This window comes from Cetorhinus maximus, chromosome 34 (genome assembly GCF_964194155.1).
Source record: "Cetorhinus maximus chromosome 34, sCetMax3.hap1.1, whole genome shotgun sequence".
NCBI lineage: Eukaryota > Metazoa > Chordata > Chondrichthyes > Lamniformes > Cetorhinidae > Cetorhinus > Cetorhinus maximus.
This window is the reverse complement of record NC_135912.1, coordinates 1421434-1444084: the sequence shown is the minus strand read 5'-3', so window position 1 is coordinate 1444084 and position 22651 is coordinate 1421434. Positions and strand designations below refer to the sequence as shown.

The window sequence follows — 22651 nt, the reverse complement described above, 5'->3', positions numbered from 1 at the left end:
ATACCTCACCCACCCTCCGATACCTCACTCACCCTCTGATACCTCACTCACCCTCCGATACCTCACTCACCCTCCGATACCTCACTCACCCTCCAATATGCCTCACTCACTCTCCAATATACTTCAGTCTCCCTTCAATACCTCACTCACCCTCTGATACCTCAATCACCCTCTAATACCTCACTCACCCCGATACCTCACTGACCCTCCGATACCTCACTGACCCTCCAATACCTCACTCACCCTCCGATACCTCACTCACCCTCTGATACCTCATTCACCCACCAATTCCTCACTCACCCTCCGATACCTCAACCACCCTCCGATACCTCGCTCGCCCTCCGATACCTCACTTACCCTCCGATACCTCACTCACCCCGATACCTCACTCATCCTCTGATACCTCACCCACCCTCCAAAAATATATCGGCCGTTCCTTCACTGTCGCTGGGTCAAAATCCTGGAACTCCCTCCCTAACAGCACGGTGGGTGTACCTACACCACAGGGACTGCAGCGGCTCAAGAAGGCAGCAGCTCACCACCACCTTCTCAAGGGGCAATTAGGGATGGGGTAAGCAAAAGGAAAGGATTGCTGTTGAGTCAAGGAGGCAAGGAACTTATCTATCACTCTCTGACCCTCAGCATTTTAAATTTCTCCATTTCACTCTCGGTGGGGGTGATTTGAACACGCTCCCTAACTCTGGCCGTTACGGTAGTTATTCTTTAACCAGCATAATTTTTTTTTTAACACTTGTTATTCTCTTTTCCTGGGGACAGTGTCTGTCTGTCTGTTGACAGAAGGCCTTGTGCTAACAGTGTCCGTCAGTTCAGTAATCCTCGCTTTCAAACCCCCTTACTACAATTGGTAAGTTCTTTCAACAGGTTAATTGGATTTGCTGGTTGCATTTGTTTCCTTTCTCAATGCCTTGACAGGAATCGAAAAACAGGTAATGCAGGTGTGCCACTACATTCAGAGGATGAAATCGGAGAGTTTCCACTCACAGTCCTTCCATTATTTTAGGTAACATCAAGGCGTTTGGAAATCTCGCCAAGAATACAAGCTGTTTAGCAATTAACCATGTCCACCCTGGCTCAGTGCTGAGGGGGTTTCAGATCCACTTCACAGACTTGAGCACATAATCCAGGCTGAGATCCCAGTGCAGTACTGAGGGAGTGCTGCACTGTCGGAGGGTCAGTACTGAGGGAGCGCTGCACTGTCGGAGGGTCAGTACTTAGGGAGCGCTGCACTGTCGGAGGGTCAGTACTGAGGGAGCGCTGCACTGTCGGAGGGTCAGTACTGAGGGAGCGTTGCACTGTCGGAGGGTCAGTAGAGAGGGAGCACTGCACTGTCAGAGGGTCAGTACTTAATGTGTGTTGCACTGTCTGAGGGTCAGTACTGAGGGAGTGCTGCACTGTCAGAGGGTCAGTGCTGAGGGAGTGATGCACTGTCGGAGAGTCAGTACTGAGGGAGCACCGCACTGTCGGAGAGTCAGTACTGAGTGTGTGCAGCACTGTCGGAGGGTCAGTAATGAGGGCATGCTGCACTGTCGGAGAGTCAGTACTGAGGGAGTGCTGCACTGTCGGAGGGTCAGTACTGAGGGAGTGCTGCACTGTCGGAGGGTCAGTACTGAGTGTGTGCAGCACTGTCAGAGAGTCAGTACTGAGGGAGTGCTGCACTGTCGGAGGGTCAGTACTGAGGGAGTGCTGCACTGTCGGAGGGTCAGTACTGAGTGTGTGCAGCACTGTCGGAGGGTCAGTACTGAGTGTGTGCAGCACTGTCAGAGGGTCAGTACTGAGGGAGCACCGCACTGTCGGAGGGTCAGTACTGAGTGTGTGCAGCACTGTCGGAGGGTCAGTACTGAGTGTGTGCAGCACTGTCAGAGGGTCAGTACTGAGTGTGTGCAGCACCGTCGGAGGGTCAGTACTGAGTGTGTGCAGCACTGTCGGAGGGTCAGTACTGAGGGGGTTCTGCACTGTCAGAGGGTCAGTACTGAGGGAGTGCCGCACTGTCGGAGGGTCAGTACTGAGTGTGTGCAGCACTGTCGGAGGGTCAGTACTGAGGGGGTGCTGCACTGTCGGAGGGTCAGTACTGAGGGAGCGCCGCACTGTCGGAGGGTCAGTACTGAGGGAGTGCTGCACTGTCGGAGGGTCAGTACTGAGGGAGTGCTGCACTGTCGGAGGGTCAGTGCTGAGGGAGCGCCGCACTGTCGGAGGGTCAGTACTGAGGGAGTGCTGCACTGTCGGAGGGTCAGTACTGAGGGAGTGCTGCACTGTCGGAGGGTCAGTACTGAGGGAGCGCTGCACTGTCGGAGGGTCAGTACTGAGGGAGCGCTGCACTGTCGGAGGGTCAGTACTGAGGGAGCGCTGCACTGTCGGAGGGTCAGTACTGAGGGAGCGCTGCACTGTCGGAGGGTCAGTACTGAGGGAGCGTTGCACTGTCGGAGGGTCAGTAGAGAGGGAGCACTGCACTGTCAGAGGGTCAGTACTTAATGTGTGTTGCACTGTCTGAGGGTCAGTACTGAGGGAGTGCTGCACTATCAGAGGGTCAGTGCTGAGGGAGTGATGCACTGTCGGAGAGTCAGTACTGAGGGAGCACCGCACTGTCGGAGAGTCAGTACTGAGTGTGTGCAGCACTGTCGGAGGGTCAGTAATGAGGGCATGCTGCACTGTCGGAGAGTCAGTACTGAGGGAGTGCTGCACTGTCGGAGGGTCAGTACTGAGGGAGTGCTGCACTGTCGGAGGGTCAGTACTGAGTGTGTGCAGCACTGTCGGAGAGTCAGTACTGAGGGAGTGCTGCACTGTCGGAGGGTCAGTACTGAGGGAGTGCTGCACTGTCGGAGGGTCAGTACTGAGGGAGTGCTGCACTGTCGGAGGGTCAGTACTGAGGGGGTGCTGCACTGTCGGAGGGTCAGTACTGAGGGAGCACCGCACTGTCGGAGGGTCAGTACTGAGTGTGTGCAGCACTGTCGGAGGGTCAGTACTGAGTGTGTGCAGCACTGTCAGAGGGTCAGTACTGAGGGAGCACCGCACTGTCGGAGGGTCAGTACTGAGTGTGTGCAGCACTGTCGGAGGGTCAGTACTGAGTGTGTGCAGCACTGTCGGAGGGTCAGTACTGAGGGGGTGCTGCACTGTCAGAGGGTCAGTACTGAGGGAGTGCCGCACTGTCGGAGGGTCAGTAGTGAGGGTCTGCAGCACTGTCGGAGTGTCAGTACTGAGGGGGTGCTGCACTGTCGGAGGGTCAGTACTGAGGGAGTGCTGCACTGTCGAAGGGTCAGTACTGAGGGAGTGCTGCACTGTCGGAGGGTCAGTACTGAGGGAGTGCGGCACTGTCAGAGGGTCAGTACTGAGGGAGTGCAGCACTGTCGGAGGGTCAGTACTGAGGGAGTGCTGCACTGTCAGAGGGTCAGTACTGAGGGAGTGCTGCACTGTCGGAGGGTCAGTACTGAGGGAGTGCTGCACTGTCAGAGGCACTGTCTTTCAGATGAGATAGTAAACCACAGCCCTGTCTGATTCCCCTATTGGTCCTAATGGATATCACGTGGCACAATTTGCAGAAGAGCAGTGGAATTATCCTAGCGCCTGCACAATAATTATTCCCCAACCAACAGCAGCAAAAACAGATGATCTGGTCTTTATCTGTGTTTATATCCATCTACAAGATGCACTGTATAAGTTCACCAAGACTCTTTGGACAGCACCTTCCAAACCCACAACCGCTACCATCTAGAAGGACAAGGGCAGCAGACACATGGGAGCACCACCACCTGGAAGTTCCCCTCCAAGCCACTCACCATCCTGACTTGGAAATATATCGGCCGTTCCTTCACTGTCGCTGGGTCAAAATCCTGGAACTCCCTTCCTAACAGCACAGTGGGTGTACCTACACCACAGGGAGTGCAGTGGCTCAAGAAGGCAGCTCACCACCACCTTCTCAAGGGGCAACTAGGGATGGGCAATAAATGCTGGGCCCAGCCAGCGACATCCCATATCCAGAGAATGAATAGGAGAACCATTTCGAAACTCAGAAGATGAAGCTGGAGATTCTGAAGGGGACCGGAGCAGGGGCAGTGAGTAAAGTGAAACTAGTAGAAGAGAAGATCTGGCTGATGTGTGCGGAGTGAGGCGATTCACGCAGATTGTGGGAAAGAGTGAAGACTGAGAGAGGGGAGCAGATCAACAGCCTGAGGCTCTGGAAAACAGGCATTACGGGAGACTGAGTCAGAGTTTCAACAAAATAAACGATGACGGAGAGTGCACAGAGCACAGAGATTCCCTCCATCACCGAGCAGCACTCACTTTCTGAGCACCAGACTCAGACCCCACTCCACTGCCCCGTTCGAGTGCCAGATTCAGACCCCTCTCCGAACACCAGAGCCCTCTTCGAGCTTCCCTTCAACTCAACAAGCTGTGCCCCTTGCAAATACAGCTCCTCCTAACATAAAAATCCTGCCTCTCACGCCCACTCCAGCACAGAGAGAGTTTGATCCTAAAGGCATTAGGAATTATTGACCTTCCAGCTCTGGATTGTCATCCGCTGGGATAGCAAATCGGGAATCTGGGTACAATTTCCCAAACATGCCTGAAATCACGATATAGGCTAACCAGCTGCAGGGTGCATCACAGCCAAGTCCAATATTGTCTTCATCTAGCATCACCTGACACCCACACACACGCTAACAGACACAGGCATACACACACACACACCAACAGACACAGGCTTACACACACACACACTAACAGACACAGGCATACACCCACACACACATATACAAATTCAGATACGTGCACACATACTCACACACACACAGACACACACACATGCACACACAGACAGACAGACACATACACACATTGACATATACACACACATACTCATTCAGAGATGCGCACTCACACACAGACACATAAACACACACACACACAAACATGGACACACATAAACACACACACACACAAACAGACACACACACATACATAGACACACAGACAGATACACTCACACACACACATATACAGAGATACGCATACATACACACACACATAATCATACACACAGACACACACACATACATACACACATAAACATGCACACATGCACACAGACAGACACACACACATACACATATACAGAGACATACAGGCACACACATATAAAGACACACATTCACACACACAGACACACACAAATACATAGACACACACATATACATACACACATACACACACATAAACACACACAATCACACATCAGAACAGGAGGTCCATTGAACCCAGCAAACCGTGCAAGACTCTTGGAGTGTTTAATGAGTGTTCGCTGATCAGAGGTCCGATGGCCCGGGGTGGGGGTGGGGCTGGGGATGCGGGGTGGGGGGGTTGGCCTCTCCCCGTTAACCCTTTGAGCGTTGTGTTGCCTCCACAGGTCCCACCACAGCCTCCGATGGCTGAGCCTGTCATCAGCGAGGTACCAGATGGAGGGTGGGGATGGATGATCGTTCTGGCTGGCTTCTTGAACAACTGCCTGTTGGTCGGCATCACGCGATCCTTTGGCGTTTTCTTCATTCAGTTCACCCAGTACTTCCGGGAGACCTCCAGCCATGTCTCTTGGATCACTTCCATCGCTATGGCAATGCAGCAGTTTGCAAGTGAGTCGCGTTTCCTCCTCTGTTGCTCCCCAAACTTACATTATTCTTTTTTTTGAGAACACCCCAAGGGGTCCGGTGAGCACATGGCCCAATCGCTGTGCGCCCTCGAGGGATACACATGTACAGCAGGAGGCCATTCAGCCCCTTGAGCCTGTTCTGCACAGTCCAATTAGATCATGGCTGAGATCTATAACTCAATTCCTTTGACCCACGATTCGATAGGTCTTAATGCTCTTACCCAACAAAAAAAAACAATCTCAGTTTTGACCTTTTCCATTGATTCCCCCACTCTCAACAGCTTTTTTTTTGGGGGGGAGGGGGAAGTATTCTTTGTGTGAAAAAGTGCTTCCTGATGTCACTGTGAATGGTCTTGCTCTGATTTTTACTGTTTGGCCCCTGCCCACCGATCAGAAATCTTCCCCCGCCACTCAACAACCACCAGAGGAAATAGTTTCCCTCTAGCGACCCTATCGAATCCTTTCACCACCTCACCACCGTCCGATTGCAGGGTGGGGGGAGACGGTGGAGTAGTGGTATTGTCACTGGGCTAGTAATCCAGGGGCCCAGGCTAATGCCTTTGGGACATGGGTTCAAATCCCACCCCGGCAGCTGGTAGGATTTAAATCCAATTAATAAATGTGGAATTAAAAGCTCGTCACAGTGACCGTGACAACTATCATCGATTGTTGTAAAAACCCCATCTGGTTCACTCATGCCCCTTTAGGGAAGGGAATCTGCCCTCCTTACCCAGCCTGTGACTCCAGACCCAACACCCAACTGCCCCTCTGAAATGGCCAATCGAGCCACTCAGCTCGAGGGCAGTTAGGGACGGGCAACAAACGCTGGCCTGGCCAGCGACGCCCACACCCCGTGAAAGTGTACCATTTTTATTCCAACATCCAATCGCCTTTTAATCGAGGGAATACAAGTCTCGGCAAACCAGAAACAGAAAACGCTGGGGAAGCTCAGCGGGTCTGACAGCGACTGTGGAGAGAGAGAGAAACCGAGTTAGGGTTTCGACCCTCCTCCAGAGCCCTGTCAACCCCGTTTCTCTCTCCACAGACGCTGTCTGACCTGCTGCTCTCTGTTATTGTTTCAGCATCGGCGGTGTTTTGCTTTTATTGTACAAGGTCTGTGCAACCGGCCCCCGTAACCCAATCCCTCTCGCCCCGGTGTGATTCTGGCCACCCTGCACTACACACGCCCCCCCGATGTGGAGGGTGACGCCCTGTGGACTGAGCACAGTAGCCCCCAGGAGCTGTTGAGTCAGAGCTGTGGTGTAACTCGCTGCTCTGTCTAGCGGGGCCCCCCGGAGATAGAAGCTAACATGCCGCTCAGCCTAACTCATTCGTTCTTTCTGCGCGTGTCCGCCGGTCTCTCGAGATGCGAACCTGGGCTGCCTTTTTGTTCCCACTCACAGGTCCGGTGGGGAGTGTATTCGGGATGCATTATGGAGCCCGCCCGGTGGTGATGGTCGGTGGAGTCTTGGCTTCCCTGGGGATGCTCACAGCCTCGTTTGGACAGAGTCTTCTGCACTTGTACCTCTCCATCGGACTCCTGACAGGTCAGCCCAGTCGAGTCAATGCAGGCCCTCCTTCAGATACCCCACCGTCGGGGTTTGTCTTCCCTCTCCAAGCCCCCCACTGTTGGGGAGGTGCACCAGCGGGTTCCCAGGAGCAGCTTGGTCCATCCTGGGTCACTGGGTCGGTCCACCTCTCTCCAGTTACCTCCTCCTGCCTGGAAGTGACTCCCTCTGCAGGGTCTGGTCTCCACGGCAGTGTGGCACCCCTCCCATTTCTTGCCCGAGTGGGGGCTGTTCTGCACGCGCAGCCTTGATATGCAACGCTGACTGGCTATTCCACTCTGAAGGCCGTCACGACCCTGTACCCACCACTCATCCATCCGCTGAACAATGATCAGGGGCTTATACTCAGGGGAACACTGCTCATTGAGGCTACTAACTCTGATTGGACGTAGCCCTGGAGGTCACATGGCATTTGATCACATGGCATTTCATCTTAGCACAGCAGAGAAAGGAGGCCATTTGGCCCATCACAGCTGTGCCAGCTCTTTGAAAGAGCGATCCGATTAGTCCCACCTCCCATCGCCCTGCAAATGATTCCTTTTCCAGTACCAATCCAAGTGCCTTTTGAACGAGTGGGAGAGAAGGTGGAATAGATGGGAAAGCGGCGATTACACGAGGCAAGCTTGGGTTTGGAATGACTGTAGGAGGAAGGAAAGACTGTGGGAGGTGAAGGGTTTCAGCTTCGCGATGCCAATGAGCTCGGGCGGTAAGACTACGAAATGGCCACACGCCCATTGAGAGAGGAGGCTTCACTGTCCCTCGTTTTGCTCTGCAGGTTTTGGCTGGGCTTTAGTCTTCACCCCGACAATGGCCATGATCTCCAGGTACTTCAAGAGGCGCAGGGCCTTGGCGACCGGATTGGCCTTTACCGGAGTGGGAATCGCGTCCTCCTTCTTCCCCCCGGTGTTTCAGTTCCTGATCGACGAGTATGGGTGGCGCGGGGCCCTCCAGGTGGTGTCTGCAGTGATGCTGAACCTCTGTGTGTGTGCGGCCCTGCTCAGGCCCATCACGCTCCAAGAGGACCTTCGCGTTACCTCAAGGGGACACCCCGACAGGGGAAGGAGAAGCCCCGAGTGTTGGGGGAAAGTGACCTCCACCTTCGATTTGACCCTCTTCCTGCACCGGGGCTTTGTGGTGTACAGTTTGGCAGTAACCCTGATGACCGTCGGCTACTTTGTCCCCTACATCCACCTGATGGCCCACGGGAAGAACCTGGGACTGAGCGATTACAGAGCTGCCTTCCTCATGTCTTTCACCGCCGTCTCCGAGACCATCGCTCGCCTGTTTTCCGGCTGGTTGGCTGACCTCAAGCTGATTGGGAAAATCCACACGCTATTCGCCTGGAGCGTTCTCACTGGAGTCAGCCTCCTGCTCATTCCCGTGGGGCACACCTACTCCAGCCTAATGGGCCTCAGTCTCTTTTATGGCTTCTGTTCTGGTGGCCTTGCTCCGCTCTTCTACTCCACTCTCCCAGATATCGTAGGAATTGGGCGGATTCTCAATGCCATCGGGCTCTTTCTGATGGTCCTGAGTATCGGCGGACTCCTTGGGCCTCCCCTGTCAGGTAATAAAAGCTCTCGTTTGCCGTTTCCTTCCCCTCTCTCCTTATTTCTACCCTCTGAGCGCCTGTTGGCTCGCGCTGGATACAATCCCCAAAGGAACCTGCTCAACCCTGTCTGCCTCACCATCATTTACGGCTCCTAAACATACGATAGTCACCAACTGGGAATTCTGGAGAAACTGGGGGGGTCACTCCTTCGTCGGCCGCTTCAGGCAATTTTCCCAGACGTATTTAAGGGGAAGCTTAGTTAAACCCATGAGGGAGAAGGAAATAGAAGGATCTGTTGATAGGACGAGATGAAGGAGGGTGGAAGGAGCCTCATGCGGAGCATAAAAACCAGTACAGAGCAGATGGGCTGAAGGGCCTGTTTCTCTGCTGTAATTTCTGTGCAATTCTTCATGTGCTAGGGCTGGACAATGGGTATCAGCAAACTGGCATATGAAACAGGAGCAGGAGTAGGCCGTTCGGCCACTCAAGCCTGCTCTGCCATTCAATAAGATCATGGCTGATCGGCCTGTGTTATGAATTCCACATTCCCATCTACCCCCGATAACCTTCAGTTCCCTTGCCTAACAAGAATCTATCTACCTCCGCCTTAAAAATATTCAGTGACCCCGCCTCCAACGCCTTCTGAGGCCGAGAGTTCCAAAGTCACACAACCCTCAGAGAGAAAAAAATTCTCCTCATCTCTGTCCTAAAACGTCAACCCCTAATTTTAAAACAGTGCCCCCCTAGTTCCGGACTCACCCACAAGAGGAAACATCCTTTCCACATCCACCTTGTCAAAGGCCGTTCAGGATCTTGTAAACTTCAATCAAATCACCCCTCACTCTTCTAAACTCCAGTGGAAACAAGCCCAGTCTGTCCAACCTTTCCTCATAAGACAACCCACTCATTCCAGGTATCAATCTAGTAAACCTCCTCTGAACCTCCTCCAACACATTTACATCCTTCCTTAAATAAGGAGACCAAAACTGAACACAGTATTCGAGATGTGGTCTCACCAATGCCCTGTATAACTAACTGAAGTATAACATCCTTATGTTTCAATCCCTCTCATAATAAAGGATAGCATTCTATTAGCCTTCTTAATTACTTGCTGTACCTGCAGACTAACTTTTTGTGACTCATGTACTAGGACACCCAGATCCCTCTGCACCTCAGAATTATGCAGCCGTTCTCCATTGAAGTAATACTCTGCTTTTTTATTCTTCCTGCCAAAGTGAACAACTTCACATTTTCCCCACATTGCGCTCCCTCTGCCAGATTTCTCCCACGCTTAACCACTGGGGGCATCACAGTTCCTTTTATCTACGCAGTGTGCATACAAACTGTTCCAAGCAGTGTATAATATTTATCAAGTTATGGGGAGATTGGGGCCTGGTGGTAATGTCGCTGGGCTAGTAATCCAGAGGCCCAGGCTAATGCCCTGGGCGACAGGGGTTCAAATCCCACCATGGCAGTTGGTGAAATTTAAATTCAATTAATAATCTGGAATTGAAAGCTAGTCTTAGTAACAGTGACCATGAAACTATCAACGATTGTCGTAAAACCCCATCTGGTTCACTAATGTCCCTTTAGGGAAGGAAATCTGCTGCCCTTACCCGGTCTGGCCTACATGTGACTCCAGACCCACAGCAATGGGGTTGACTCTTAACTGCCCCATGAAATGCCCTAGCAAGCCACTCAGTTAAAGGGCAATTAGGAGTGGGCAACAAATGCTGGCCTTGCCAGCGATGCCCGTATCCCTTGAAAGATTAAATTTTTAAAAAAGGAGTGGGAACCCTGACAATTTTCCTTTCCCTAGGGCACTGAGGCCCACGATGACACCCTCTGCCACCGCCTGCCCAAGGTGGACTCAGGCAGAGGGTCGGGACAGACAATTTTCCAGCTGAGCCACAGACGGAACCGAGCTCTTCCTGCTTATTATAAACCAGCCGCCTGTCGGGAGGCCGGGACTGACAGAAAGCTGGGCCTCAAATGGGCCCGATCGCGAGTCGGATACCCTTCGTCCGCAGTCCCCAGTGAGAAGGCGGAGAAAGAGCTGTGAATGGTCACTGTCCCTCCTGTGGCAGCTGCTCGGTCCTGGAGCTCGGGCTGTGACACTTGGCCTGTCTTTAAGGCCCTCTCGAGCACTCTTCGAAGGCCCCTTTCACCGCTCCAGGACATCCCGAAGTCCATGAGGCACTTCTCCAAGTGTAGTCACTGTGTGAAATGCAGCGACCAGTTTGTGCACAATGTGCAGTGATAATGAACAGACAGTCTGCGTTTCTGGTGACGTTAGTTGAGGGATAAATATTGTTCTCCAACACACCCTCGTTCTTCTCTGAATAAGATCGTGGAACCTTGATTCCACTTGAAATGGCCGTCAGGGCTGCAGTTTAAAACCTATGAGGAGAACGCGAGGCAAGCCTACATGTTTCAATAAGATCCTGAGGGGGCTTTTTTATTTCATTTGTTTATGGGGCGGCTAGGCCATCGTTTATTGCCCATTCCTAATTGCCCTTGTTCAAACACATTACTGTAGAGTCACATGTAGGACAGACCAGGTAAGGAGGGCAGATCTCCCTCCCTAAAGGATGGGTTTTCATTGAACTCCAGGTTTTTATTGAATTCACATTTCACCGGGATTCGAACCCGGGTCCCCGGAGCATTACCCTGGGGGGGGTTGCTGGAATACTAGTCCAGTGACAATACCACTACGTTTGACTGGGTAGATGCTGGGAGGATATTTTCCCCTTGTGGGAACAGACACAATTGATTCCACAACCACTTGAGAATAGTCTACCCTGCGAGTAAAACACACAGAGATTCAGGTCAAACTTGGAAACGGATAGAACGATTTTCGGCCAGTTCTTGGTCCGCCTGTCACTGAAGAGTTTGTCAATCGGCCATGTCAGCTCAGTTCGGTTCCCCGTAAAAGACGCACTGGCTCTGATCAAAATTAGCAAGGCTTAGGTGTCAGTCCTGCTGGGGTTACTGACAGGAGCCAGTGCAGCAACATGAGACCCAGTCTAGTACTTTGTTGTAAACCTGCTAGAACCCTCCAAAGGAGGTGCTTCAGACGGAGGGCATTGTGTCTCATGCAAGATACAAGATATCAGCGAAGGTTGAGAGGGGGACCTGATGGAGGTGTATAAGATTGTGAGGGGTATAGATGTGGTGGATAGGAAGGCACATTTTCCATTAGTAGAGGGGTCAATAACCAGGGGGCAGAGATTTAGGGTAAGAGGTAGAAGGCTAAGAGGGGAGTGGAGGAGAAATCTTTTCACCCAGAGGGTGGTGGGAGTCTGGAACTCACTGCCTGAAAGGGTGGCTGAGTCAGAAACTCTCATAACATTTAAGAAACATTTAGATATTCACTTGTGTTGCCATAGCCTCCAGGGCGATGGGCCAAGCGCTGGGAAATGGGATTAGCGTAGTCAGATCTTTGTTGACTGGCGTGGACGCGATGGGCCGAATGGCCTCTTTCTGTGCTTAAAACGTCAATGAGTCCGTGAGGTAACACGGCAGGAATCTGAAAAAGTCGAGTTGGAATGTGGACAAACAGGAACTAACTTAGTTTTGAAGTTTGAACCTGACCTCACTGAAAATTGTAAACACAATTTAGGAATGAGGCTCCTGCCCGGTTCTCTTCCCTTTTGAAAGTTATTAACGAATTCGCTTCCGGTGCCCTTTCAGGCACAACTCCCAGATCAGAATGACTCGCCGTGTGAACGATTCCCCCTCATCTCGCCCTCTTCTTCCAATTCCCTTCAATTTGATCATTGAGAATAATTAAGTTATTCCCCCCGAGATCTCCATTTTGCGATTTGGGAGCAGCAGGAGGCAGGCCACAGTGGGGCCGGGCTTCCTGGATGAGGGGGAAGTGTCCCGATGCTGGGCCTCCCAGGGGATGGTCCCTGGCCGGGCGGTTGCCAGACTTTCTCCAGTTCTTCCTACGAGGAGCAGACCCCAGTCCTCGCTCCTCTCCCCCTCCCCCTCCTCCTCCTCCCACTCCTCGGGGCCTCTTACACATGCCCCACATTACACCAGGCCAAGTGGCCCCGATTTGCCCCCTGATCCCTTCTCTCCAGCTCAAAGAAAAACTCTGGGAAGGGCCTGCAGTTCCGATCATGAGAGTTCTCAGCCCTCTCGCGAGTCAGGCTGAATCTGAGTGAGAGAAACTGCCTTTCGTAATCGGTTGGTCAGAGTTGGCTTGTCCGGGTGACTACAATTCCAAGAGCACTTCATTAGCTCCCAGAATGAGAAAACAGTAAAACCTGGGAAATGAGAGTACTAGTCTGAACTGCTTTCTTGCCCTTAACGTAAAGCACTTTTGGAGCCCCGGGCTGTGAAAGGTGCTGTAGAAATATGTCTTACTTATTTGTCCAGTTTTGAATTTAACGAATTGGAACTATGCAGGTACAAATACAATTCAAAACTTTCATCATAACCTATTTAATAAACGCCTTATAGATACAATTTCATCAAGATATTGACGGTCTCCGTACAGTTACCTGCAGCTATATCCCTGTGGTGCTCTGTTAGATATATATAGGCCACAGTCCTGTTTTACTGAGGTTTACTGGCTGAGCATTGCTGGTGGTCACTGCAGAAGGAATCCTCTCCGCCCTGTCAATCACCACTTCCTGATGTGTCAGGGTAAACCCGACTAAAAGTGAGATCGAAAAGAGTGTTTAAAACCATATAGGATCGTGGAGCGCCGAAGGCTATTAGGCCCATAGCTTTGAAAGAGCAGCCACATCCAATTCATCCCAATCCCTCCTGCTCTTTCCCCAGAGCCACACAATTCGGCCCCTTCCAGTATTTCCAGTTCTATTCCTTTTGAAAATTATTAAAGGGTCTGCTTCCACTTCCCTTTCAGCCAGAGCATCCCAGATCAGAACAACTCGCTGCATGAACAATTCCTCCTCATCTCACCTCCCCCCACCCCCCGCCACTGCCACCGGTTCTCAATTACCTTCCTCTGTGTCCCTCTGGTTACCAACCCTCCTGCCAGTGGAAACGGTTTCTTCCTATTTCTCTTTCTATGTTGCGTCCTTGCTATCCGAGGGTGGCTAATCATGGCTCAAGCCGTGACATCACTAGGGGGCGAGGTGGGGAGGCAGGCCCCAAGGACTACCTCAGGCCCCAAGATCTACCTCAGGCCCCCATAACTACCTCAGGCCCCAAGATCTACCTCAGGCCCCTATAACTACCTCAGGCCCCAAGATCTATCTCAGGCCCCAAGATCTACCTCAGGCCCCAAGATCTACCTCAGGCCCCCATAACTACCTCAGGCCCCAAGATCTACCTCAGGCCCCTATAACTACCTCAGGCCTCAAGAACTACCTCGGGCCCCAAGATCTACTTCAGGCCCCAAGATCTACCTCAGGCCCCAAGATCTACCTCAGGCCCCAAGATCTACCTCAGGCCCCCATAACTACCTCAGGCCCCAAGATCTATCTAAGGTCCCCATAACCATCTCCAACCCCAAGATCTGCCTCAGGCCCCAAGATCTGCCTCAGGCCCTCATAACTACCTCAGACCCAAAGATCTATCTCAGGCCCCCACAACTACCTCAGGCCCCCATGTGTACCTCAGACTCCAAGAACTATCTCAGTACCCCATAACTACCTCAGGCCCCCACTACCTCAGGCCCGAAGATCTGCCTCAGGCCCAAAGATCTGCCTCAGACCTCAAGATCTACCTCAGGCCCCAAGATATACCTCATGACACCACTACCTCAGATCACCATAACTACCTCAGGCCCCAAGAAGTACCTCAGGCCCGAAGATCTACCAAGGCATTGAATTATTCTCTGGCCAACTGAGCTAATCATACTCTTTGTTCTCATTTACTCTATCAAAATCCCTGATAACATTGAACACCCACCATCCCCCACCACCCCAACCTTAACCTTTTCTGTCCTAATGAGAACAGTCCAGGCATCTCCAGTCTCTCCACATGACTGAAGTCCCTCTGATAATTTCCTCCACACCCTCTCCAGGGCCTTGGCATCCTTCCTCAATTGTGGTGCCCAGATTCGGACTTCCAAGACTCCAGCTGGGGCCTAACCAGTGATTTATAAAAGGCTTCGCATCACTTCCTCGTTTTTGCGTTTGGCCCCCCTCTTCCTAAAGGCAGGTTTTGCTGTTCGAACAGCCTTGAATAGAGGTGTGGGCCCTGAGTCATCAGAACCAGGGAAGGCGTCAGTTCAATCCCAGGTTTGTCCTGGAATATTTGACCTCAGTGTCCTCAGGCGGGGCAGATATAGATGCTACAACCGTAGCCTTTATCGAATTTGGTGGAAAACGTGTGCTGCGGGCAGGTGACAAAGCCAGGATTAGGGTTGCTTGTGATGCCACCTGTCGTTCACTAGCGCTCACCTTCCGAGCTCATCTGTCCAGCCATTAACACAAGGAATGGGGTGTGGACTCAGGGGGGAGCGGGTTCGAATCCGGCGCAGTGGAAAAGACCAAAATTTGCTGACTTGTGACCCCCCCCCGCTTGCCTCTTCTCTCCCAGGGTTCCTGGCGGACGTGACAGGAAGTTACAGTGTCTCCTTCATGACTGCGGGCGGCTTCATCCTGGCTGGATCCCTCACCCTGCTCTTTGTTCCGGGTTTCCTCGTCCGCCCAGTGGTTCTTTTCGGGCAGCGGACCGGCGATCCAGCTGGCGCTGGGGGCGGCGGAGAAAGCACTCCCGGTCCGGCTGATGTAACGGGCGGCTGCCGGCAGGAGTGACTCGAAGACGTGGCCACTCGCTGATTCCCCCAAACAGAGCTGACTGACCGTGACGGGGGGTGGGGGGGTGGGGTGCAGACGTCACGAGATTCCCTGGCAGACTGACTCGGTCTCAGGTAGCGCTACAGTGGGACCTCACCACCCCTGACCCTCGCAAAGGGAAGGGGACAAGTCAGTCAGGGAGTGACAGACCCAAGATTTGTAATCGAAATCATTCCAGTGAGCTCAGCATCAGGTTTAGCTGCAATGTCCCCTGGGCACAAATGACTGGACCATTCAGCAAGGACCATAGTAAAAATCCAGGGTGAGAAAAGGCCATTCATCCCCTCTATCCAGACTCCAGTCCTGGTCTATCACAGTCGTGTCTGTTACTTTATCATGGGCTCGTTTCATTGCATTTCTATAGCACCGTTCACGTCCTCAGCAGATCCCAATGCACTTCACAGCCGATACCTTTGAAGTGTTGTCACTGTTGTCATATTTCGGAAATGGGTCATCCGATTCCTGCACAGCAAGATCCCACAAAACAGCAATGCGATCATGACCTGATAATCCCGTTGCTGTTATGTTGGTTGAAGGATGAATGCCCTTGCACTGTTAATCTCTGTCCACCTCCCATCAATCTGGGGGGGATGTTATACAGGTCAGGAACAGCTGAACTGCCTGGGGCCCTTCTCTCTAGAAGGTGGGTGACCTGATTACGGTGATCATTAGAAGATGACGGAGGTTTGAAGCGATGGATATAGACTTCCACTTGCAGATCAGACCAAGACCTGATCTCATCGATATGAAGAAGTCACTAAAAAATCCAACGGGGGAATTCAGGAGAAACGTCTTTACCCAGAGGGTGGGGAGAATGTGGAACTCGCTCCCACAGAGAGTGGTTGAGTTGAATAGCGATACATGGATTTAAGAGGGGGCTCGATCAGGAGAGGAACAGGGGTTTGTGCTGACGGGGGATGAGGGGAAGAGGGGGTGGGAGGAGGCTCGTGTGGGGCCTAAACAGCAGCACATATTAGATGGGCTGAATGGCCTGTTTCTGTGCTGTAGACTGACTCAATGTGATCGCTGTGCTTTTAATCTCACTCCTGCAATAAAACGTTAAACCACGGCCCCGTCTACCCTTTCAGGTGAAAGACCCCAAAACACTACACGGGGGAAAAGCAGGTCTGTTCTGTCCTCCCCCCGCCCGGTGTCCCGCGTCCATAATTATCTCTCAGGCAACACCACTGAAAACAGACAATCTGTTCGTTCCTGTTGCGCGCGGGACTCTGATTCACATATAAGGAACCCAATACCAGTAGATGGAGCCTTGGAACTGCACATAACACCCGACCACAGATAAAACTATCAAAATGAGCTGCAAGTTCAATGTTCAAGCCAGGCTTAACTGCAGAAAACTTACTGCACCCTGAGTTACCTCAAGCAAGGGGGGGGTAGGGTTCCCCGAATCTGAGCTTGTTCCTGTTTTTCGAAACCAAGGAGCCCCTCATTCTCTCTCCTCCCCCTCAAAGCCCCAATCATTGAATCATAGAGTGATACTGCACAGAAAGAAGCCTTTAGTGTGCTGGCCCTTTTGGGGTGACCTTAGACCCGGGTCCACTCATTAACGACCCCCTCTCCCTGTGGAAACAGTCCCTCCCGAGTTTTTTTTTGGAAAAATATACTTTATTCATCAAATATCTTGGAAGAACTTTCCAAAGCATTTCAAAATCACCATCACAAAAGTACAATCAGGTTCAACTTTTACAACGTGTATCACGAGATGCATCAATACAATCTATCAATATTACAATCATTTGCAGACATACATTGTGAGTCATACAGCCCGAGGGGTCTATACAATTCTCAGTCCCTCGGTACACCATGGCAGAAAGGTCTTAGACAGCGACCTTTCCCCATTGCGCCTTTGCAGTGGCTGCCCCAAGCTTTAGTGCATCCCTCAGCACCTAGTCCTGGACTTTGGAATATGCCAGTCTGCAACACTCGGTCGGGGACAAATCTTTGTGCTGGAAGACCAACAAGTTTCGGGTAGACCAAAGAGCATCTTTCACCGAGTTGATGATCCTCCAGCTGCAGTTGGTGTTTGTCTCGGTGTGTGTCCCTGGGAACAGCCCGTAGAGCACAGAGTCCTGTGTCACAGAACTGCTCGGGATGAACCTCGACAGAAACCATTGCGTCTCTCTCCAGACCTTCTTTGCAAAGGCACAATCCACAGGGAGGTGAACAACAGTCTCTTCCCCACCACAGCCACCTCGAGGGCAACGTGCGGAGGGGGTGAGACTCCTGGTGTTGGAAGGATCTGACAGGAGGGCCTTTCTCACCACCAGCCAAGCTACGTCTTGGTGCTTGTTGGAAAGTTCTGGTGATGAGGCATTCTGCCAAATGACTTTGACAGTCTGCTCGGGGAACCATCCCACAGGATCCACCCTCTCCTTTTCCCTCAGGGCCTCTAAGATGTTTTGTGCCGACCACTGCCTGATGGACTTGTGGTCAAAGGTGTTTTTCTGCATAAATTTTCCCACCAGGGACAGGTGGTACGGCACGGTCCAACTACTTGGAGCGTTCCGCGGCAGCGTGGCCAGACCCATCCTTCGCAACACCGGGGACAGGTAGAACCTCAGCACGTAGTGACACTTGGTGTTTGCATACTGAGGGTCTACACACAGCTTGATGCAGCCACACACAAAGGTGGCCATCAGTATGAGGGCGATGTTGGGCACGTTTTTACCCCCTTTATCTAGAGGCTTGTACATCGCGTCCCTGCGGACACGATCCATTTTCGACCTCCAGATAAAGCGAAAGATGGCTCGGGTGATCACCATCGCGCAGGAGTCTGGAATGGGCCAGACCTGCGCCACGTACAGCAACAGCGAGAGTGCCTCACACCTGATGACCAGGTTCTTACCCGCAATGGAGAGGGAGCGTCGCTCCCACATGCCCAGTTTTCTTTCCACTATATTCACTCGCTCCTTCCAGTTTCTAACGCATGCCCCGGTCCCTCCGAACCATATCCCCAGCACCTTCAGGCCGTCAGCCCTGACGGTGAAGGGGACAAAGGATCGGTCAGCCCAGTTCCCAAAGAACATGGCCTCGCTCTTCCCACGATTTACCTTGACTCCCGAGGCCAGTTCGAACTGGTCGCAGATGTGGATCAGTCTGCGCACCGACAGCGGATCTGAGCAGAAGACGGCGACATCGTCCATGTACAGGGAGGCTTTGACCTGAGTGCCTCCACTGCCTGGGATCGTCACTCCTCTTATGCCCGGATCCTTCCTGATGGACTCAGCAAAGGGTTCTATGCAACACACAAACAGGACAGGGGAGAGAGGGCAGCCCTGCCTGACTCCAGATTTAATCGGAAAGCTATCTGATTCCCACCCATTGATTGAGACTGTGCTACTGATGTTAGTGTAGAGCAGTTGGATCCAATTGCGAATTCCCTCCCCAAACCTCATTTTAGAGAGCACATCCACCATGTACAGTTCCTCCCAAGTTACTCCATTGACGCCAACGCCTCCTCCGAGGCCTCTAGGCTCCAGGTGGATCAGGAATCAGGGAGGACAGGCCCCCCACCCGATAGGCCGAGGGTCAGAAATCCTCGCTCCGGGATTGACGGCCCGAGTTGGAAATATTCCTGCAGATGTCGTTATAGGAACGCCCAGTCTCCAAACGCCACCAATCGCCACACGCCCTCTCCATGCCCTCACACTCTCATCATTTGTCACACAACACACCTACCCCTCTGCAGCAACCCACGTTCCAATCAGAAAGCACAGATTAGAACACAACGCAACTTACAATTTCTCTACCACCTTTCTCCAGGGCGGCTTGAAGCAGGTCCTGGAGACTAATGTCCAATTTCTGGAGATTCAGGGGTTTGACAACACAAATCCCCATCAGTAACACAGCCGGAGCCAGGAATGCAGCAGTGCCCCACATTACCACAATAGAAACCTGTCTAACAGCATTCAGTGACTTTACTCTGTATCTAACCCCGTGCTGTACCTGTCCAGGGAGTGTTTGATGGGGACAGTGTAGAGGGAGCTTTACTCTGTATCTTACCCTGTGCTGCACCTGTCCTGGGAGTGTTTGATGGGGACGGTGTAGAGGGAACTTTACTCTGTATCTAACCCCGTGCTGTACCTGTCCTGGGAGTGTTTGATGGGGACAGTGTAGGGGGAGCTTTACTCTGTATCTAACCCCGTGCTGTACCTGTCCTGGGAGTGTTTGATGGGGACGGTGTAGAGGGAACTTTACTCTGTATCTAACCCCTTGCTGTACCTGTCCTGGGAGTGTTTGATGGGGACGGTGTAGAGGGAACTTTACTCTGTATCTAACCCCTTGCTGTACCTGTCCTGGGAGTGTTTGATGGAGACAGTGTAGAGGGAGCTTTACTCTGTATCTAACCCCGTGCTGTACCTGTCCTGGGAGTGTTTGATGGGGACAGTGTAGAAGGAGCTTTACTCTGTATCTAACCCCGTGCTGTACCTGTCCTGGGAGTGTTTGATGGGGACAGTGTAGAAGGAGCTTTACTCTGTATCTAACCCCGTGCTGTACCTGTCCAGGGAGTGTTTGATGGGGACAGTGTAGAGGGAGCTTTACTCTGTATCTTACCCTGTGCTGTACCTGTCCTGAGAGTGTTTGATGGGGACAGTGTAGGGGAAGATTTACTCTGTATCTGACTCCGTGCTGTACCTGTCCTGGGAGTGTTTGATGGGGACAGTGTAGAGGGAGCTTTACTCTGTATCTAACCCCGTGCTGTACCTGTCCTGGGAGTGTTTGATGGGGACAGTGTAGAGGGAGCTTTACTCTGTATCTAACCCCGTGCTGTACCTGTCCTGGGAGTGTTTGATGGGGACGGTGTAGAGGGAGCTTTACTCTGTATCTAACCCCTTGCTGTACCTGTCCTGGGAGTGTTTGATGGAGACAGTGTAGAGGGAGCTTTACTCTGTATCTAACCCCGTGCTGTACCTGTCCTGGGAGTGTTTGATGGGGACAGTGTAGAGGGAGCTTTACTCTGTATCTAACCCCATGCTGTACCTGTCCTGGGAGTGTTTGATGGGGACAGTGTAGAAGGAGCTTTACTCTGTATCTAACCCCGTGCTGTACCTGTCCAGGGAGTGTTTGATGGGGACGGTGTAGAGGGAGCTTTACTCTGTTTCTAACCCCGTGCTGTACCTGTCCTGGGAGAGTTTGTTGGGGACAGTGTAGAAGGAGCTTTACTCTGTATCTAACCCCGTGCTGTACCTGTCCAGGGAGTGTTTGATGGGGACGGTGTAGAGGGAGCTTTACTCTGTATCTAACCCCGTGCTGTACCTGTCCTGGGAGTGTTTGATGGGGACAGTGTAGAGGGAGCTTTACTCTGTATCTAACCCCGTGCTGAACCTGTCCTGGGAGAGTTTGTTGGGGACAGTGTAGAGGGAGCTTTACTCTGTATCTAACCCCGTGCTGTACCTGTCCAGGGAGTGTTTGATGGGGACGGTGTAGAGGGAGCTTTACTCTGTATCTAACCCCGTGCTGTACCTGTCCTGGGAGTGTTTGATGGGGACAGTGTAGAGGGAGCTTTACTCTGTATCTAACCCCGTGCTGAACCTGTCCTGGGAGAGTTTGTTGGGGACAGTGTAGAGGGAGCTTTACTCTGTATCTAACCCCGTGCTGTACCTGTCCTGGGAGTGTTTGATGGGGACAGTGTAGAGGGAGCTTTACTCTGTATCTAACCCCGTGCTGTACCTGTCCTGGGAGTGTTTGATGGGGACAGTGTAGAGGGAGCTTTACTCTGTATCTAACTCCGTGCTGTACCTGTCCTGGGAGTGTTTGATGGGGACAGTGTAGAGGGAGCTTTACTCTGTATCTAACTCAGTGCTGTACCTGTCCTGGGAGTGTTTGATGGGGACAGTGTAGAGGGAGCTTTACTCTGTATCTAACCCCGTGCTGTACCTGTCCTGGGAGTGTTTGATGGGGACAGTGTAGAGGGAGCTTTACTCTGTATCTAACCCCGTGCTGTACCTGTCCTGGGAATGAGACACTGGTTCTAAGACAGACTGATAGCCGCCTCTGTTAAGTTCCAAGGAAAGATTTTATTTTTAAAAAAACATGAATTTTCACTGGGTAAATCAGTAAGCAATCTTATCATTCAAAAAGCACCTTTGCACTTTCCAATCTGCAGTGTTTTATCACTTAAACCGTTATCTATATAAACGGGCGGTCCTACAAACACACTGCTACAGCGGACACTACTTACTCTGTGTCAGTGTCACTCAGTTTGATTAGCACTCTGATCTCAAGGTCAAAACCTGTGGGTTTCACCCTCCCATCTGGGAGTTCACTGATACTGAAGGAATGCTGCATTGTCACAAGTGATCTTATCTGATGAAACAGAAAAGCAAAGCCTGCTCTGGTACACCAAGTAGATATGCTAAAGATCCCACAGAACTAGTGCGGTGTCATAGTCACATAACACAGAAGGAAGCTTTGTCAAATCTGGTGCAAGTTCTGGTGTCCGTTCCGGACATTGCCTTTTTCTGGAATCAATTGCCCTCTTAGACCAAGCAGCCCACCCACATCCACCTTCCTTATGCTCTAAACATGTCAGTGGGCCTCTTGTATCCTTCCCTCCCAGTCACACAATCCTTCTGTTTCACTCAAGCCTTTCAATTCTCTGCTTCTGTGGAACCCGCACCCCAGTGAGAGTCAGTGTGTGTGGAACCCGTACCCCAGTGAGAGTCAGTGTGTGTGGGACCCGTACCCCAGTGTGAGTCAGTGTGTGTGGGACCCGTACCCCAGTGAGAGTCAGTGTGTGTGGGTCCCGTATCCCAGTGAGAGAGTGTGTGTGTCGGACCTGTACCCCAGTGAGTGTCAGTGTGTGTGGGACTTTACCCCAGTGAGAGTCTGTGTGTGCGGGACCCATACCCCAGTGAGAGTCAGTGTGTGTGGCACCCGTACCCCAGTGAGAGTCAGTGTGTGGAACCCGTACCCCAGTGAGGGTCAGTGTGTGTGGGACCCGTACCCCAGTGAGAGTCAGTGGGTGTGGGACTTTACCCCAGTGAGAGTCAGTGTGTGTGGGACCCGTACCCCAGTGAGAGTCAGTGTGTGTGGAACCCGTACCCCAGTGAGAGTCAGTGTGTGTGGGACC

The 22651-nt window shown here is 52.0% G+C and overlaps 1 protein-coding gene across 2 annotated transcripts; it reads left to right on the top strand.

Moving 5' to 3' along the window:
• The first annotated feature begins 741 nt into the window (after nt 1–741).
• On the top strand, nt 742–16672 carry LOC144671747 (monocarboxylate transporter 13-like). Of its 2 annotated transcripts, none has more exons than XM_078533761.1 (5): nt 742–865; nt 5420–5642; nt 7063–7206; nt 8003–8791; nt 15299–16672. In XM_078533761.1, exons 2-5 carry the CDS (start codon nt 5438–5440, stop codon nt 15514–15516), a joined length of 1356 nt encoding a protein of 451 aa, XP_078389887.1. In that variant the 5' UTR covers nt 742–865; nt 5420–5437; the 3' UTR covers nt 15517–16672. The 2 variants fall into 2 exon arrangements, with proteins under 2 accessions (XP_078389887.1, XP_078389888.1); XM_078533762.1 differs by lacking the exon at nt 742–865 and adding an exon at nt 873–947.
• Nucleotides 16673–22651: the final 5979 nt, after the last annotated feature.

Coding starts and splice junctions, on each gene's coding strand:
- LOC144671747 (XM_078533761.1), top strand. CDS start 5,438: ATGGCTGAGCCTGTCATCAGCGAGGTACCAGATGGAGGGTGGGGATGG. Junction 5,643..7,062: donor GGCAATGCAGCAGTTTGCAA/GTGAGTCGCGTT, acceptor TCCCACTCACAG/GTCCGGTGGGGAGTGTATTC. Junction 8,792..15,298: donor CCTTGGGCCTCCCCTGTCAG/GTAATAAAAGCT, acceptor CTTCTCTCCCAG/GGTTCCTGGCGGACGTGACA.